The 18205-nt window shown below is 40.8% G+C and overlaps 1 protein-coding gene across 9 annotated transcripts in view; it reads left to right on the top strand.

Moving 5' to 3' along the window:
- Positions 1–18205, top strand: part of AP3D1 (adaptor related protein complex 3 subunit delta 1) — a 65350-nt gene that overhangs the window by 15717 nt on the left and 31428 nt on the right. For all 9 annotated transcript variants that reach the window (XR_014490845.1, XR_014490846.1, XR_014490847.1 and 6 more), the window contains 10 exons: positions 518–598; positions 1632–1739; positions 3663–3792; positions 7292–7431; positions 10487–10560; positions 12550–12599; positions 12748–12797; positions 14721–14769; positions 16601–16746; positions 17539–17687. Coding sequence is in view for 6 of the 9 variants with exons in the window: in XM_083349555.1 (XP_083205681.1) it covers positions 518–598; positions 1632–1739; positions 3663–3792; positions 7292–7431; positions 10487–10560; positions 12550–12599; positions 12748–12797; positions 14721–14769; positions 16601–16746; positions 17539–17687 (977 nt within the window). In the remaining 3 variants the exon portion in view is untranslated. The remainder of the gene's footprint in view (positions 1–517; positions 599–1631; positions 1740–3662; positions 3793–7291; positions 7432–10486; positions 10561–12549; positions 12600–12747; positions 12798–14720; positions 14770–16600; positions 16747–17538; positions 17688–18205) is intronic.

Raw genomic sequence — 18205 nt, 5'->3', positions numbered from 1 at the left:
ATTCTGTGCAGAATGACCTTTGCTTGTCGAAGCTGAGACCATAGCAGTTTGTGTCTCTTTTGTTATAAAGTGTAAAAATGGGCTAAATTCTACTCAGTAAAAGTTACTATACAATCTTGTTTTGTGTCAACAAAATAATATTTACTTTATAAAATTCTGATACTGCTAGTCAGTAAGATGTGTCAAAAGCTATGCAGGGCATTGAACCCCCATCATTGCTAGATGCCTTTTTTTGGGTCCCTTTTTAATTTTGTAATTTTGATATTGCCCATATATTTAAACATACTTTTACAGTTAGGTCTAGAAAGCTAAACTATACACCCAGAACCATTTCTGTATTTCTCCCCTGTCATTTTATATCTATTAAATTGTGTTTTATTGACAGTCCCATCTGTTGCCCTAATGCAACTCTCTTGTACCAACTACAGTCTATATTTTACTAGACTCCTTGTTTCTCAGATGATGGCCACAACTCTATTGAGTCTTAGATAGTGATTACTTTTTATCCATTTTGCAGAGGATTGGATATTTGGCTGCCTCTCAGTGTTTTCATGAAGGGACAGATGTTATAATGCTGACAACTAACCAGATCCGAAAGGTAAATTCCCCAAAAGAGGCTTGCATCACCTGCATTATACTTATGCCGGGCTGTACTCATCAAAACACTTTAAAAGTAGACATAATAAAGTCAGAGCTTTATTTGACTCTATTTTCAATGTGATAGGGTTGAAAACAATTCAACTTCTTTCAAAAAAGACTCTTTCTTTGTCTGCACCAAGGCAATGACAGTTAGATGTGAGGAACACTATAGTTGAAAAGCCCAATCTTCATTGCCTCTAACTTCTTCTCAGAAAGCAGAGCACCAAGAAGGGTCTCCATAGATGACACCAGTAAGCAAACAGATTCATCTGAATGATCAGTCAATAAGAAGAGTTTCTGGATATTTAAAACGATGAACAGTTAAGGGAACTAGGTATGTCTAGTAGGCAGAAGTCCATGAGTCATAAAAGAGCCGAGGTTGCCTACCTCTGGTCTAGCCTAACAAAGAAAAGCCTTAGGGGTGACATAATAGCTGTCTTCCAGGACATGAGGGGTTGCACAAAGAGGGGGTTGACTCCCAAACACCTGAGAGTAGGACAAGAAGCAGTGGGTGGAATTTCATCAAAGAAAAATCCAGCCTGGAACTAAGGAGAAGTTTCCTAATAGTGAGAATAATCAGTGAAGCATCGCTGGAGACTTTCAAGAAAAGATTGGTCAATATTTGTCCGGGATGGTATAAAGTCTCCTTCCTTGGGCAGGTAGTTGGACTAGAAACTTCCAAAATTCCTTCCACTCTGATTACTTTATTCCACTCTATTGTGTTCTTATTCTAATAATTCTAATAATTTTAATTCTAATAATTCCAATTATTTCTATTCTATTCTAAAAGCCAAAAAGAGTTTTCATAGATGATGCATTATGTTTTGGAGAGTGGGCCCTTTAGTAATTGACATTTTCAAAAGTATGTATGATTGACAGCGAATTTTGAATGTGAATATTAAATCTGTAGCGTACTTCCAAAAATTTAAAAATTCTATTTTTTTTTCTCATGTCCCCTCTCTTTCTCCCACCTTTCTACCTTACTGTTCTAGGACCTGAGTAGCCCCAATCAGTATGATACTGGAGTTGCGCTAACTGGTTTGTCCTGTTTTGTGACTCCCGATCTAGCCAGAGATTTGGCAAACGACATCATGACTCTGGTGAGTAGCTGGAGAGTGGCGGTCCACACTATCTGCATTGTTCACTCTGAGCAAAGCTCTTTGAAATTCCAAATGAGGAAGAAATATTTTCAAAGCAAATGAATATCAAGAGCAGCTGACTCTAGGAGCAGTGGAGATGCATTTTGTGGTTCAGTCACATGCAGTGAAATGTTTCAGAAAACAGTGGTTACATACATAAAATAAAAATGGTTTTTTAAAGATGCCCTAAATTGAATTTAACTCTTAGTGACTATAACAACAGGTTTGTAGAGTTTCTTGGCAACAGTGTAGGCATTATTGCTATTCCTATGGGGAATTTTTTTAGTCTTTCCAGTACAGACCATAGCCCTAGGATTTTCTGTTTTTCTCCTGTCCAAGTACTAACCGGGTCCAAACCTATTGAGTGTTTTGAGACTGACTAGGTAAGAAAATGGGGGACGCGGTGGCTCAGTGGGTTAGGACGCTGAGCTTGTCGATCGGAAGGTCGGCAGTTTGGCGGGTCGAATCCCGAGTGCCGCGTAACAGAGTGAGCGCCTGTTACTCGTCCCAGCTTCTGCCAACCTAGCAGTTCAAAAGCACGTAAAAATGCAAGTAGAAAAATAGGGACCACTACGGTGGGAAGGTAACAGCGTTCCGTGCGCCTTTGGCGTCTAGTCATGCCGGCCACATGACCACGGAGATGTCCTTGGACAAGCGCTGGCTCTTCGGCTTTGAAACGGAGATGAGCACCGGCCCCTAGAGTCGGAAACGACTAGCACGCATGTGCGGGGGAAACTTTACCTTTTTACCTAGGTAAGAAAATAGATTTCTGGTGCTTAATCCTCCCATTTTTTGATTATCTAAATTTTAAACCTGTAGAGCACGGGATCCTAAACTTTATGCAGTCACATCTCCCTTTAGTGTACTCTTAATGTACACACCTCCTCTAAAAATCCAGACATCAAAATGAACACAAATTAACAATGAAAACAATACAATGGAACTTTTTATTTTTAATAAAGACATAAAAACATTTTTAAAAAGGTCCTTCGTACCTTTCTTGGCTTCTGTCTACATTTCCCCCAGGGAGGAACGCCCCACAATTTGGGAAACCCTGGCGTAAATAAATACAATAAAGTCAAAGAATGGGAAGTTTTCAAGATTTCATAGGATTAATTCAGTTACTAATGGGATTCCAGTCTAGTTTCACATGACACAAATTGATTTTTTTTCAAGGCAACCAAACTTTATTCAAATGTTATTTGAAGAATAATTAACATCCGTTAATTTAACATACTTTTATTTAAATGTTATCTTTTTAGTTATAAACAGGAATTCCTAATGTATTACCTTTTTATTCAAACGTCTTTCTTAGCAGAAATATTACATTTGGATTCTTTGAAATTATTAATGTATTTGTATATACCTAAGGTAGCAAATTGTTAGTCCCTAAGCTAGAACAACCTATCTGTTGTCACTAGTTCTTTTGACAGGTAGCATAGCGTTCTTTTCCTTTCATTCTGCCCCCCCCCCAAAGCAACCTTCAGAAAGCCTGTTTGCCAAAACCTATGGTCAGACACTTGTGCATGGTGCATGTACAGCATATGTGCATTGAATTAGATTCCAAGGCTTAATATGCTGCAGATCTAATTAGGAAGCTGTTTTCCTCCCAGGCTGTGAAACGTCAAAGATTATTAAAAGCTATGAAAATCCCCAGATTTTAGATGTGATAAACTTCTCGATGCAAGCTTATCTAGCTGATAACAGATAACAATATGTCCGACAATATGGCTTGAAATCACATTAAAATGGATGCTTCCTAATTGCTAAAGCAAAGAAACTCCTCTGAACTTTAGCGTGAGGAGCGTTTTCTGAAGGATTAAATGAAGGAGTCTTGGGTTAATTACTGCGAAAATACGTGTCAAAAGCTTTTTCTCTCTGCAGATGTCTCACACAAAGCCTTACATCAGGAAGAAGGCAGTGTTAATCATGTATAAAGTGTTTTTGAAATATCCCGAATCCCTTCGGCCTGCATTCCCCCGCCTGAAGGAAAAACTGGAAGACCCAGATCCTGGTTAGTGATCCAGAAGATTCTAAGCTGTTTGGGACTCTTGACCTGGGAACAAGGTGTACATTTAAAGAAATCTGGATAAGGTCTTTCGCAGTAATAGAGATGTTACTTGTATGCCAGATTCCATATTTTTCTACTGGGGATGCTATAACATTCCAGGACCAAAATTTTTATTTAATTTTTTTATTTTAATTCCATTTATATCCCGCCCTTCTCCGAAGACTCAGGGCGGCTTACAAGCTTAGCAGTAGCCTTCATTCTATGTATATGCCTGCTTATTAGGGCTTTCACACACACCCCAAGCGGCATTATTACAAAGTCAGCTTAATTGCCCCCAACAATCTGGGTCCTCATTTTACCTACCTCAGAAGGATGGAAGGCTGAGTCAACCTTGAGCCTGGTGGGATGCGAACCTGCACTAATTGCAGGCAGCTGGTGTTACTTAAGGAGGCATTAGCCCACTGCTCCACCAAGGCTTTCTGCGCCATTTATTTACGCATATGCACAGGGTGATTGTGAAGTGCAAAAGAAAATGTAGGACAGATTAACTCATCAAGCTCTCAAAGGTTTATCTTGCTTCCCAAAAATAGTTTATTAGGATCATTGGTGGAGCTAAATTAAATATGCCGATTCGCACAGCTGTTACCTACCACAGCAGCTTTGTACCTCATGTCCCCATTTCCCTCAGTAAACCTCTGTGAAATACGAAATACGCCTTGACAGGTAGGAAATGTTGACATGGGGATATGCATAAGTGTTTTTTTTTAATTAAATTTAGAACGTGAGAAGACAATAGATAGTCATTTTCTCTCAGATCAGTATTTGCTGCTCTTTTAAAACAGTCTTATTATTGAACTAGGGGGGGGGGAGTGTTCTATTTTCTATGCCAGGGACCCCTAGTGTTCTACTTTTCTGCCTTCTGTCTTAATACTATCCACCCCATGCTTTTCTCTAGGAAGAAACTCAGAGTTACCAACTGCTGGTTACCATCTTCCCCGTTTTACACTTTGTCCTTCTAGCGTGAGGGCTAGCTCACCTTTTCCTCAACTTAGCGCTGTCAAGCTTTAGGGCAGGGGTGTCAAACTCAATTTCATTGAGGGCCGGATCAGCATTGCGGTTGCCCTCAGGGGGCTGGTTGGGTATGGCCAGGGTGGGTGTGGCCTACTGGGTGGGTGCGGCTAGAGTGCGTATGGCCTACTGGGTGGGCGTGGCCAGCTATACATCGTTCGCATCAAGGGTGCCTGTGGGGGCCTGGGAAGGAGTGGGACAGATCTGAGGGTCTCTGGCAGAAGGAGGGTCTCTGGGCCAGGGTCAAGGCAGTGGGGGCCGTTCCCTCACTGTTTCCAGGATGGCTTCGCAGGCCGCATGAAACCACTTCGCGGGCCGGATCCGGCCCCTGGGCCTTGTGTTTGACACGTCTGCTTTAGGGCATGCTGGCTGTTATAGTTCAGTGCATCTGGAAGACCAAGTTATAGGAAGGCTGGGATATACAGTGCAGGACTTCGGCATGGATTCCACTGGTAGCCATGAAGCTCTTATTGACTCTGAGCAAGCTACTCAGCCTTCACATTTCTATTAGTTTAAGGAACTTAATTACAGATCAAAATTTAGTAAAGCAAATTAGAGATTTAAATTGTGCACATATAAAGAGGATATATAATGCTTTAATTGAATTGGATTCGGAAACGGAACTGGTTAAAGACTGCATGATAAAGTGGGCACAAAATATTCAGGAACCAATTTCATTGGACACCTGGGAGATAATTTGGGTCAGAAATTTACTCAGGCTCAAAATTTAAGAGAAAATTTTTATAAAATGTTTTATAGATGGCATCTGGATCCCAAGAAGTTGTCCAACATGTATCCTAATCTACAGTCTAAATCAGACATATCAAACACAAGGCCCGGCGGCCAGATCCGGCCCGCGAAGTGGTTTCATGCAGCCCGCAAAGCCATCCTGGAAACAGTGAGGGAACGGCCCCCACTGCCTTGGCCCTGGCCCAGAGACCCTCCTCCTGCCAGAGACCCTCAGATCTGTCCCACTCCTGCCCAGGCCCCCATAGGCACCCTTGATGCGAACGATGTAGAGCTGGCCACGCCCATCCAGTAGGCCATACACACTCTAGCCACGCCCACCCAGTAGGCCACGCCCACCCTGGCCATACCCACCCGGCCCCCTGAGGGCAACCGCAATGCTGATGCGGCCCTCAATGAAATTGAGTTTGACACCCCTGGTCTAAATGTTGGAGGTGTGGTAGTTTAGAAGCTACCTATTTTCACATGTGGTGGACTTGTAGAAATATAAAAGCTTTTTGGATTAAAATTTGGTGGAACATTCAAAAGATTTTTAAGAGAAAGATAAAGTTTTCTCCGCAATTGTTTCTATTGGGTATTGTTGTAGATTGTGATGTTAAAGAAACTAACTTGATGTTGAACATGATAACAGCACCACGGCTACTGGTGGGACAATATTGGAAGAAGGATAGTTTGCCCACTATAGAAGAATGGGTGTTTAAAGTTTCGAATCTTGCAGAAATGTCTAAGATTTCTGCTTATTTGAAAGATCATTCACAGGAAAGATATATTTCAGTTTGGAGGAGATGGATAAATTATATTCAGAACAAATATGGGACTAAAAAGTTCCATTTAGCTTATGAGTAGATTTTAGTGGGATATTGTTATTGGCACGTTGTTTGTAGTTATATTAAAGGGGAGTTAAAGCACATTATGAATTTGGTTAATTGTATATTATGCATAATTTTTATTTAGAATATGATTATTGTAACTATAATCCTGTATTTAGCTCTGGGAAGTGGGGGGGGGAAGTGGGTGGGTTTGGGGTGGGAGGGATTTGGGGATATATTGTAAAATTTTGTTTTTGTAAAACTCTTTAATTAAAAAAAAAGAACTTAAATGCTCTGCCAGTTTAAACAGTAGCATAGTGGAAATGAGGTGGCTTTCAAGTTTGAACTAGATCTTGTGAGCCTGTCTGTATTTCAGATACTGTACAGTTAGAAATCTCCTTTCGTGTGTCATTGGAACATTCTTGTGGGGCAAGAACGGGATAGACTTCTTTTATCTCCAAATACTTCTGGGTTGTTTTACATGGATTACCTTGCACATTAATGGCGCCCGATCTCCGCTCCTTCCGGCGCGATCTTAAAACCCATCTCTTTAAACAAGCTGGCCTGGCCTGATGGGACGGGGTGGGATTTTTATAAATAACTTTAATTTTAAATTTGTATTAATTTATGGGCATTGTTTAATTATGTTTTAATAATTTTAATTTTTGTATCTAATTTTTATGTATTGCCCTGTTCACCGCCCTGAGTCCCCTGGGAGAAGGGCGGTATACAAATTAAATAAATAAATAAATAAATAAATAAATAAATAAAGAAAGAAAGAAAGAAAGAAAGAAAGAAAATAATGTTGCTGTAATTGCTGTGTTTGAGCCCCACAGCCCCTCTTACTGAGGTATTCCACCCTCTTTTTTTTCCTCCAGGTGTCCAATCAGCTGCTGTGAACGTTATATGTGAGCTAGCCAGACGCAATCCAAAGAATTATCTTTCCCTTGCTCCACTCTTTTTTAAGCTGATGACATCATCCACCAACAACTGGGTCCTTATTAAAATTATAAAATTGGCAAGTATTAGCAGGTCCTGGTAGCTGGTGTCTCTTAGCAGTATATGTGGTGTGAAAAACACAATCCTGTCACTTCAGAGGTGTAGCAGCTGATACAGGCAGATTGGGCGGGGGTGGGGGGAAAGCAGCAGACTGTAAAACTGGCTTTGGAGGGGAATTGTTGATTTTTAGGCAAGAACTAGTATAAATCTGATAGGCCGGTAGAAATGTGAGATTGCAAAGCAAGAATAAGCAGAAAAGATTCTGCTTTCTGGTGATTCCATTACTGGTTGTTTTTAATTTCTCATCTTTATTTCCAAAAGCATCATAGTTACAAAAAGACAACATCATGAATTAAACAGATTGAGTTTGCATAGTCAGTAATACATGGACTAGAGCCTGTTGATCATATACAAGTAGTCCTCGACTTATGACCATAATGGAGCTTACCCATCATGGTTAGTCTTGATGGTCGTAGAAGGGGTTGGTCATGACATTTTCTGTGACATTTGTTAAACAAACCCATAGTTTGCTATGGGCACAGTTTTGTAAAAAAAAAAGTAAGTGCTGGTTTTCAGCAAAACTGTTACAAACTGTCACGTGACTGCAGGATGCTGCAAATGGCCATAAATGCAGCCATGTTGCCAAGCACCCACATTTTGGTCATATGACCATGGAAGAGGTGACCGTCGTGAATCTGGATCATAAGTAGCCCCTGTTGTGATTCAGGGTCAGCCTGTGGGTTCGGCAGTTGGGTCGGACGACTCAGAGGAGGAGGGGGGTGTTGAAGAGCTTGCTGATGAGAGCCCTCAGCCAGGCCCCTCCCACCTGGTCACAACGGAGACCCAGCTGTGTGAGCCTGACAGCATGGATGAAGATGACCCACAGCTGGCCCTGTTCAAGGACGCCCGATGCAGGAGGCAGTCAATCAGGAGTAAACAGAGGAAGGCAATGGGGCACCTCGGAAGGAGGCAGAAAGAAGCCATGCCCTGAACTGTATAAAAGGGGAATGCGTGGGAGGGCTGGTTTGCTGAAGGCAACAGCTTGAATAGTTCCTGTTTCATAGCTCCTGTTTCATGGTTGGTGTCTTGTTTTGCTCTGTTTTATGTTAATAAATTTGGCAGGCTTAATTCCAGCCTCTTGCCATTTGTAAAGGGGTTGTCCCTGCCTTTTCTGCAGGGCCGGTAGCAGGCTGGTACAGAACAGCCCCAAGGTAAAGTCTGGCATAACTCTGAATGGTCACTAAGCAACTGATTGTAAATGAAGCACTACTTTATGGTGTTCACACTACCAGAGTCTACAAGATCGCTGAGGTCCCTTCCAGCTCTGTTATTCTATGTTCTATATCTATGTGTGTCCCCTGGCAGAATGAAGCAGACAAGTTTTAAATGATAGATGTTGACCTTCATGCTGCCAGTGTGAATGTTCCGGAGTCCTATCTTTGGCCATTATAGAATAGCAAAAATGAAGGTGTCTGCAACTCTATACTCTCTTCTGTGTGTGTAAGGAAGGATAGGATTAAGAAGTCTGGGGTATCTAATTTCTAAAAACAGCTGAAGGAGGTGCAGATGCTTAAGGCAATTTTTTTTTTTTTAGAAAAAGTGGTATTTAACTTTAGAAAGCTGTAGTATAGATCAGGGGTGTCAAACTGTCAGCCCGCGGGCCAATTTCATCATACCGCAACCATGCCCATGTGACGTGGCGAGTTTGACACCTGTGGTATAGATAATATTTTCCCTTTTGATCTCTATATTAAAATAGAATAGAGCTGGAAGGGACTTTGGTGGTAAAAACTTCCAGTGGTGGAGCACCCACGATTTCTGAAGACAAGCTGTTCCACGGGTTAATTGTCCTCACTGTTAGGAAGTTTCTCCTTAATTCCAGGCTGCTTCTCTCTTTGGTCACATAATACAATGTAACAGGATACTAAACCCAAGGCTAAAATGCTCATAAAATTTGCTGTATAGTTTATAATAGTGGCTTTGAAAGGTGCTAGGCATTTCAGACAAGTGACTGTCCAGTCTCTTTTTAAAAACTTCCAGTGGTGGAGCACCCACGATTTCTGAAGACAAGCTGTTCCACGGGTTAATTGTCCTCACTGTTAGGAAGTTTCTCCTTAATTCCAGGCTGCTTCTCTCTTTGGTCACATAATACAATGTAACAGGATACTAAACCCAAGGCTAAAATTCTCATAAAATTTGCTGTATAGTTTATAATAGTGGCTTTGAAAGGTGCTAGGCATTTTTGGGTGAATAATAAAACAATTATTTGTTTATTAATCATTAATAGCCAGATGGAACTTCTGTGTTTGAACATAAGTATCTCTCTGATTATCACTTGCTACTGAGCCATTGTTGGAATAGTTTTTGCTTATATGTCCTTGTTGTGGGCTTCTCAGAGATATCTTTCTGACAATAATGGAAAGATAATGGATTGACTGACCTTTCTTACAATCTAGCAGAATTCTGGAATCCTTTATTTTCTGCAATCACTATTTAAGGTCAAAGGCTGGTTTTTAAATCCAAACAATTTTTGTTAGCCTGCTAATTATCTCCCTGGTCTCCACAGGGTAGAGGTATGCTGATCAGATCAAAGATCTGTGTAATCCAGCCTTGCCTTTTTACACTATGCAATCAGATACCAGTGGGAAGCCAACAGACAAGAGATAACTATAATATAACTCTTCTCTTTCTGAGCTAATGCATAGAGAGAAATCCTGCTACTGTTGATGGAAATAATGTAATTATTGTGGCAAGTAATACTGGATAGTTTCACCCATGCTGCTAAACCCTGATTGGTTGGTTTACATCGTTCCTTGAAAGTTCCCACACATTATTTATGCTAAACAATTCATAGGCTTGCCTATCACCCTGAGCTAAAACCAAGCAAATCATTTTATGGTTAAGATTAGGCTGAGCACTATGCCAATTCATTTGTTGACAGTTAGAATTTCCCTAATACTGTAGTTTCCTGAAGCAGTTCAGTTCTTATCTATTGCTGTATGTCTAATCACTTTTACAGAATTAGCAAATATGCTGAGGCAACTACCAAGTAATTTCCTTTCTTTTTCCACTAGTTTGGTGCTCTCACCCCTTTGGAACCCAGGCTAGGAAAGAAATTGATAGAACCCCTGACCAATCTAATACACAGGTAAGTCAGCTAATTCTTCTAGATTTTTTAACTTGATGGTTGTGGGGGGAAGATGGCTCTAATCAGCTCTGTATATTTTAATGTCAGTATTAAATAATTCAGTAAAACTATTTGTGCTTCTGAGTAAGGTTACTCATTGGTATCTGTGTATTGACATTGGTTTGGTTGACTTTTTCATTTGCCACTATTGTGTAATTTTTAAACATGATTCCCCCAGTTAGCACCAAAAAAGAATGTTATTTTATCCCTTTGAAGGTAGTACAGGTAGTCTTCCATTTATGACTGTAATTGAGCCAGGAATTATGGTTCTAAGTTGTGGCTGTTGTTAAGTGTGACTGTGTAATTTTACATCCTTTTTTGCAGCAGTCATTAAGTGAACTAGTGTTCCGCAATGGGCATTTTTTGCTGAAATGCTGGAAATCAGCAAAAAAAAGTGCTGAAGATTATGGTGATGTGACTGTGGGATACTGCAAATGGTCGTAAATGTGAGCTGGGCCAAATACCCCAAATGGGATCATGTAACTGCAAAGGGGATGAATGCGGCCATCAGAACTACCTGTAGACTAGATGGAAGAAAGAAATGTAAATTTAATCCTGTTTCCTTTCACAAAGTCAACTTTCTAAAGTGGATAGAATTCATGGCAATTTTATCAATATTTTAAAAAGTAGTCTGCTTCCAAGAAATGAAGCAAAATGGACAGTATGTATACTCTTGACCAGGGGTCCCCAACCTGTGGGCCATGGCCCACTACCGGTCCGTGGCCTATTCGCAACAGGGCTGTGTGAGTGGCTGGCTGATGTGCGACAGCATCGCAGGGGCTCGGGGCTCACTCATGTGAGCTTTGTGGGGGCTTGTGGCCCCACTCATCTAAAAAAGTGGGATCGGAGCTGTTTGGATCCCCGGGGTGGGGGTGGGGATTGGTGATCCAAAGAGCAGATGGTACAGCCAAGAAGGCTTGTCTCCTGGGACTCATCAAATGGTCTTAATAGATGTGACTCAAAGCATGCAGACTCTTGTCAGATCTTAGAAGTGGGCAGACATAATAGAACAAAGATGAAGCCTAAAATAAGCTTTATACAGGCAGTCCTTGACTTACAACACTTCATTTAGTGACCTTTCAGAGTTACAACGACACTGAAAAAAGTGGCTTATGACCATTTTTTACACTTACAACCTCTATTGCATCCCCATGATCATGTGATCAAAATTCAGATGCTTGGCAACTGACTTATATTTATGACAGTCGCAGGGTTCTGGAGTCATGTGATCAACTTTTGCAACCTTCTGACAAGCAAAATCAATGGGGAAGCCAGATTCACTTAACAACTATATTACTAACTTATCAACTGGAGTGACTCACTTAACAACTATGGCAAGAAAAGTCATAAAATGGGGCAAAATCACTTAACAAATGTCTCAAAAACAGAAAATTGGGGCTCAATTGTTGTAAGCTGAGGACTACCTGTAGTTGACAGCTGCCACCCTGAATTGCACCCTGAGAGCCTATTGATAACCAGTGCAACGTGTGTAATGGAGATTAATATCATGGCATGCCCTTGACTGCTGGTGGAGTCACATTTTGAAGTAGCTGAAGCTTCTGAGTGGTTTTCAAGGGCAGCTCACGTAGACTTTAAAATAATTTAGACAAGAGATGACTAAATCATGGATGACTGTGAATAAGATTCCCTGATGCAATGATGAGTATAGTTGAGTACACAGAGTGGATTTGTTTAAATTTGTTGATTAGGTTTTTAAGAATCTAGTTACAGATGAAAAACGTAGCTTACCTTTTGTTTTTTAAAATTCATATTTTATTTAAAACCAGGTTGTTAAAAAGTGCAAAAATCAAAGCTCTTTTTTTCTTTCAATGTTTTACACGCCTTAGTTTTAAAATGTAGAAACAATACATACAGTCATTTTTTCTGATCTTTTTCTGGGGCTAACTGTTTCTCATAATGTAGTAACTTAAAGTGTCTTTTTTTCTTCAGCACTTCAGCCATGTCACTCCTTTACGAGTGTGTGAACACAGTAATAGCAGGTAAGGGAAATGTGACTGAGGGACATTACATTTTCTAAATAATAAAAAAAAGAAAAGCAAATACTTTTATAAATATCCCTTTGAGAGTTAACTTTTTCCAGATAAGTAGACTGGAAATTAAACATGTGTATCCTTAACTCTTTCACAGTGTTAATCTCTCTTTCCTCGGGAATGCCCAACCACAGTGCAAGCATCCAGGTAACTTTTGGTGTCTGTTTCTTGTTTTGTGTTGGATTTGATGTTGTGCCTTAATTATACACCTAGAGTGGGTGCATATTCTAGAGAAGACATGTTATACAATCTGTGCAGGTGGCTAGATGGTTCCTGTTTTACATTTGAGTATCCCCAGAACACACCAAAGAATTCAGGAGCAGATGGTCCAGCTTAGCAATGTAATTTCGGCAATATGTGGGACGTAGGGATGTCATCACAATTCCCAGGTATACAGTGGCAACACACTCTTAAGGGATCGTTGAGAAGATTCTCCACGTATGGCTGCTGTCTAATTGTAAACAAAGTCAGTAGGAGCCAAAATAGGAACGCTGTCCCATGTCAAGATTAGACATATGTCCATAGCAGAGTAAGCCATTAAAAATATTTTACTGTGATAGCTGAGTAACATTTTATATTCAGTGTATACCAGCAGTATCCCAAGTGCAAGTTTGCTTGGGTCAAGGAGGGAGGCAGGAAGGCATGCAGATGCTTTTATGCTTCCCTGATGGTTCTCAGGATTTTCTGCTGTATGGAATTCAGAGGTTATAGCACATAGTCAGTCATTTGGAGGGGATCATACATGTGTCATTGGATCATTCTGGCAACTGGCTGTTAAACGATAGATAGCATTACTTTGTTTATTTATTAGAGCTAATACCAGCTTGCCAAGGCAGACTCGGAACCCAATCCATTTCACGTGTCCCTTAGCTTAATTTTACATTCAGCCCATCCAATAAGAACTGACGAGAAAGCCTGTCCCATCATTGAAACAATGTCATCTGACAAAACCAAGGAGACTACCCTTCTCTGACACTGTGCCTGCCCTGTGGAACAGCCCCCTCCTCACCCTCCCATTGATGGCTACCCTGTCTGCTTTTCATAAAACTCTTTAGGCCTGATTCGTCCCCCAGGTTGTTATATCCATCTTGATTTTTTGCATTAGTATAGACCAGGGGTAGGCAACCTCAGCTCTTTTATGACTCATGGACTTCAACTCTCAGAATTCTGGGACTTGAACTCTATGAGTCATAAAAGAGCCGAGGTTGCCTACCCCTGGTATAGACTGTATGTGTTGCCTTGTATGAAATTTGTCTTATTGCAGTTTTACAATGGCTTTAATTTTAATGTTAAGCTTTGGTTTTTAATTGTATGAAACCATTAGTCCTATTTGATTGGGATGGATGGATGGATGGATGGATGGATATTAAAAAAAATAACCTCCCCTGCATTAGATCCATTCAGATCATTGACAGAAAATATATTTCTTTTCTGTGCTGCTTTAGAGGATGTGCATTAGCAGGAAAATGAAAGTGACTGAGACTTAAGTGGTGGAAAGAATGCTGAGGGTGTTGGAGAGAATGAAAGGCTGTTCCATCCACTTTTTTATTATTATTATTTTTATTTTAGATTTTTTATCCCGCCTTTATTATTTTTATAAACAAATCAAGGCAATGAGCATATCTAATACTCCGTTCTCCTCCTATTTCCCCCACAACAACAACTCTGTGACCTGTGTTGGGCTGAGACTGACCCAAAGTCACCCAGTTGGCTTTCATGCTTAAGGTGGACTAAAACTTGCAATCTCCTGTTTTCTAGCCTGGTGCCTTAAATCGTTAGACCAAACTGATTCTTATTATTATGGCCATATCGACTTCTTTCTGTAGCCCTATCATGCAGCTCCCCTAAGGAAACTCAGTCCTCAGTAGATCTGGGCTGCCTACCCATATTGAGATTAGAGCAGGTCCCCCCTGTGTCCTTACTGCTCCACCAGGAGTTGTTAATAGAATGGTCTTCCACTATTAACAAAAAATTACTGACGTTTACTAAAGAATAGAAATGCTTAAGAAGTAGAGGGAGGAAAATCCTTGGCTTTGCAGAAGAGGTTAATAATATATGTTGTCTCTGCAGCTCTGTGTGCAGAAGCTGAGGATACTGATAGAAGACTCAGACCAAAACTGTAAGTATGCTGCCATCTTGGAAGGTAGTAGCAATTGAGGTCAAGAAACTGTACGGCACTGTATTCTAAAATTGAAAGAGCTAAAATGGAGAGAGAAAAAACACCATTCATTTTGCTTCTGGTGATGCTCTTTCTCTCCCACTTGTGAGTTTAGAGAAAGCCTATGGTAAAGTGAATGGGCTTAAATTATGGAACGTTTTGCTGAATATAATAAATACACTATAGAATTATAGTAAAATATATATAATACAGTGATTAGTTCAGCATTGAGCAAGGAATAAGTCACAGATGTGCAATGTTCCCTTGGTTGCTCAGTTTATTGAATGTTTTAGTGATGTTAATGATGTATTAATTTGGGATACACTATATATATGTACACCAGTGTGCAGATGATATGTGTTTGCTGTCTGAGAACTTAAGTGAAATTCAATGGATGTTAGATTGCTGGTGTAATGCAACCAGGAGCATGGATCTAAAAAAGAATGTAACAGAAGCCAAAATTGTTAGGTTTGACAGGAAACATGAAGTAACTGCTGCACATAAACCTAGAGCACATGAATTTGTACAGCAGAAATTTTGCCACAGATGGGAAAATGGATGGGGAATTTTGAAATGTATATATGCTTTAGAAAAATGTGGATAATATGTAAGAGTGCAATTTATCAAAAGGTGCCAAAATAGCCTAAGGCTGTGCTTTTGTCCACAATTGTTAAATGGAAGTGAAAGTTGGGTGTGTTATTCCCCCAAAGAAGTGATAGGTAAGTATTTATACCTGTATATAAGAAAGGAGATGAAAAAGAATGTTTTATCAAAGGAAGAAAGGAAGGGGAAATGTTGATTTAAGAATGACAAACATGCTCTTCTTTTGGCACTCGGAGAGATTATAAAACAGCTTCTAGTGTGTTAGCCCTCCCCAAGCTTTTTAAATGTTTTACCTTTAGCAGACACTATGATTGGGAATTCAAAGAATTCTGTGATCTAGAGGATTTCAGATCTGAGAAAACTGCGCAATGGGGGACTTGCTTTTTCTTTGTTGTTATCAATGATAAATTCAAAATAGTGCTCTTTTAATATCATTGGTGATCTTGGTAAGATGATGAGGGTCGCGATGATGAAGAAGAATCAGTTGCAGGTTCCTCTCTAGTCCTGGCATCTCCGAGTAGTATTAGCAAGCACTCCTGTCTGAAAACAGTGGAGAGCCTCAGTAAAGGTAAAGGTTCCCCTGCACATGCGTGCTAGTCGTTTCCAACTCTAGGGGCCAGTGCTCATCTCCGTTTCAAAGCCGAAGAGCCAGCGTTTGTCCGAGGACGTTCTAGTGGTCATGTGGCCGGCATGACTAGATGCCAAAGGCGCACGGAACGCTGTTACCTTCCCACCGGAGTGGTCTCTATTTTTCCACTTGCATTTTTACGTGCTTTCGAACTGCTAGGTTGGCAGAAGCTGGGACGAGTAACAGGCACTCACTCTGTTACGCGGCACTCGGGATTCGACCCGCCAAACTGCCGACCTTCTGATCGACAAGCTCAGCGTCCTAACCCACTGAGCCACCACATCCCCGGAGAGCCTCAGAGGCAGGTCTAAATAGAAAATACAGAACTGGTCAGAACAATAAGACCAATGTAAGATAAGTGCATATGTTCCTTCTGCTGATGTAGTACATGCACTAGATCCAACAGACACGGGTAAAGTTAAACCCAGTAAAATTCCTGGAATTTGATCCATTTATCACCATGTGTGTATGTTGTTCTTGCAGAAATGGAGAGGGCCCTTACAAGGAGTTTTTTGAATTGTGTTTTCTTTTGTGTGTGCATGTGTCATTTCTTTACACCAGTGAAGTATTTGGGATTGCTGGCAATGTCCAAAATCTTGAAAACACATCCTAAATCGGTACAGTCTCATAAGGATCTCATTCTCCAGTGCTTGGATGATAAGGATGAGTCCATCCGCCTCCGAGCCTTGGATCTTCTGTACGGAATGGTAGGTTTTCTACTTAACTGTGCATCCTGGCTAATTTGTTTCTCTCAATAGCAAACTGTCTTCCTATATACTGGAGTGGCTAATATGGTCGTGCTAATAATGGGATGGGAAAAATTATTATTATTATTATTTATTATTTATTAAATTTTTATACCGCCCTTCTCCCGAAGGACTCAGGGCGGTGAACAGGGCATATCTTAAAACTACAAAAATACAAAAATTAAAAAAGAATTAAATTATTGCCCACAATAAAAACAATAAAAATATATATAAATATTAAAACCCTAAGTGATTCCCCATCAGGCCAGGCCAGCTTGTTCAAATAAATGGGTCTTTAACCCGCGACGGAAGGAGCGGAGATCCGGTGCCATCCGGAGCTCAACCGGCAGCTGGTTCCACAAAGCCGGAGCGCCCACAGAGAAGGCCCTCCCCCTGGGGGCCACCAGCCGACATTCTCTGACTGGAGGCACCCTGAGGAGGCCCTCTCTGTGGGAACGCACGGGGCGGAGGGGAGTTGACGCCGGCAGCAGGTGGTTCCCGAGGTATTCCGGACCCATGCCATGTACCTGAATCTAAGATAGCTTATTAATTCGTTTAAGCAGTTTAATCCCTAAGCCACTTTCAAGGCAGCAAAGGAACTGGCAAGTCAAAAGTTTCCAGAATGAAGTATCTGGTGTAGCTCATGGGCTTTTTGCCAAGCTGCATCAAATAGGCATCTTCTCATGTCCTGTATACAGACCAACATTTGCTAACTGGTGCCTGAGTTTCTGTTTGTTTGGGTCCTTGCTACAGGTGTCCAAGAAGAATTTGATGGAAATTGTAAAGAAGCTGATGATCCATGTGGACAAAGCTGAAGGAACAACTTACAGGGATGAGCTGCTAACCAAAATCATTGATATATGTAGCCAGTCCAATTACCAGTACATCACAAACTTTGAATGGTCAGTATAACCACATACGTAGGTCCTGCTGTATAGCCTCAGGAGGATTTCAGAAGGTTATACAATGTTTTCCTCCAAAATAAAGTTTAAATCTTGCATAATAGAGGTAATTCTCACTTAATGTCCAGCACTTTGTTCAGCACTGTTCAAAGTTATCCCAGTGCTGAACAAAGGGACTTGCAACCAGTCTTTGAAATTCCAGCCATTGCAGCACCCCCATGGACACATGAAAAAAATCCCCATAAAGGAGGTGTGGTGCGGAGGGCTCTTGAACCAAAGAATAGCTAATAAACCACATACTATGTATCCTATTGCTTCTTCTCTGTTTCTCTTTTATGGATAGCATGTCTTCCCCTAATGTGGCCCCCCCATCCTTAAATCTGTAGCTAACGGCTTTTGAGCAGTTCTGATAAAGGCAAGGCAGAATAAACAAAGAAGAGAAAGCAGAAGCTGCCAATCACCATATAATGATTTGGGGAAGGGGAACTAGCCTGGGAATTAGAGTTTGAAAACCGAAA

This window comes from Vipera ursinii (assembly GCF_947247035.1).
Source record: "Vipera ursinii genome assembly, chromosome: 1".
Lineage (NCBI taxonomy): Eukaryota > Metazoa > Chordata > Lepidosauria > Squamata > Viperidae > Vipera > Vipera ursinii.
Note: the sequence above shows the minus strand (reverse complement) of the source record. Positions and strands in the feature narration are given on the sequence as shown.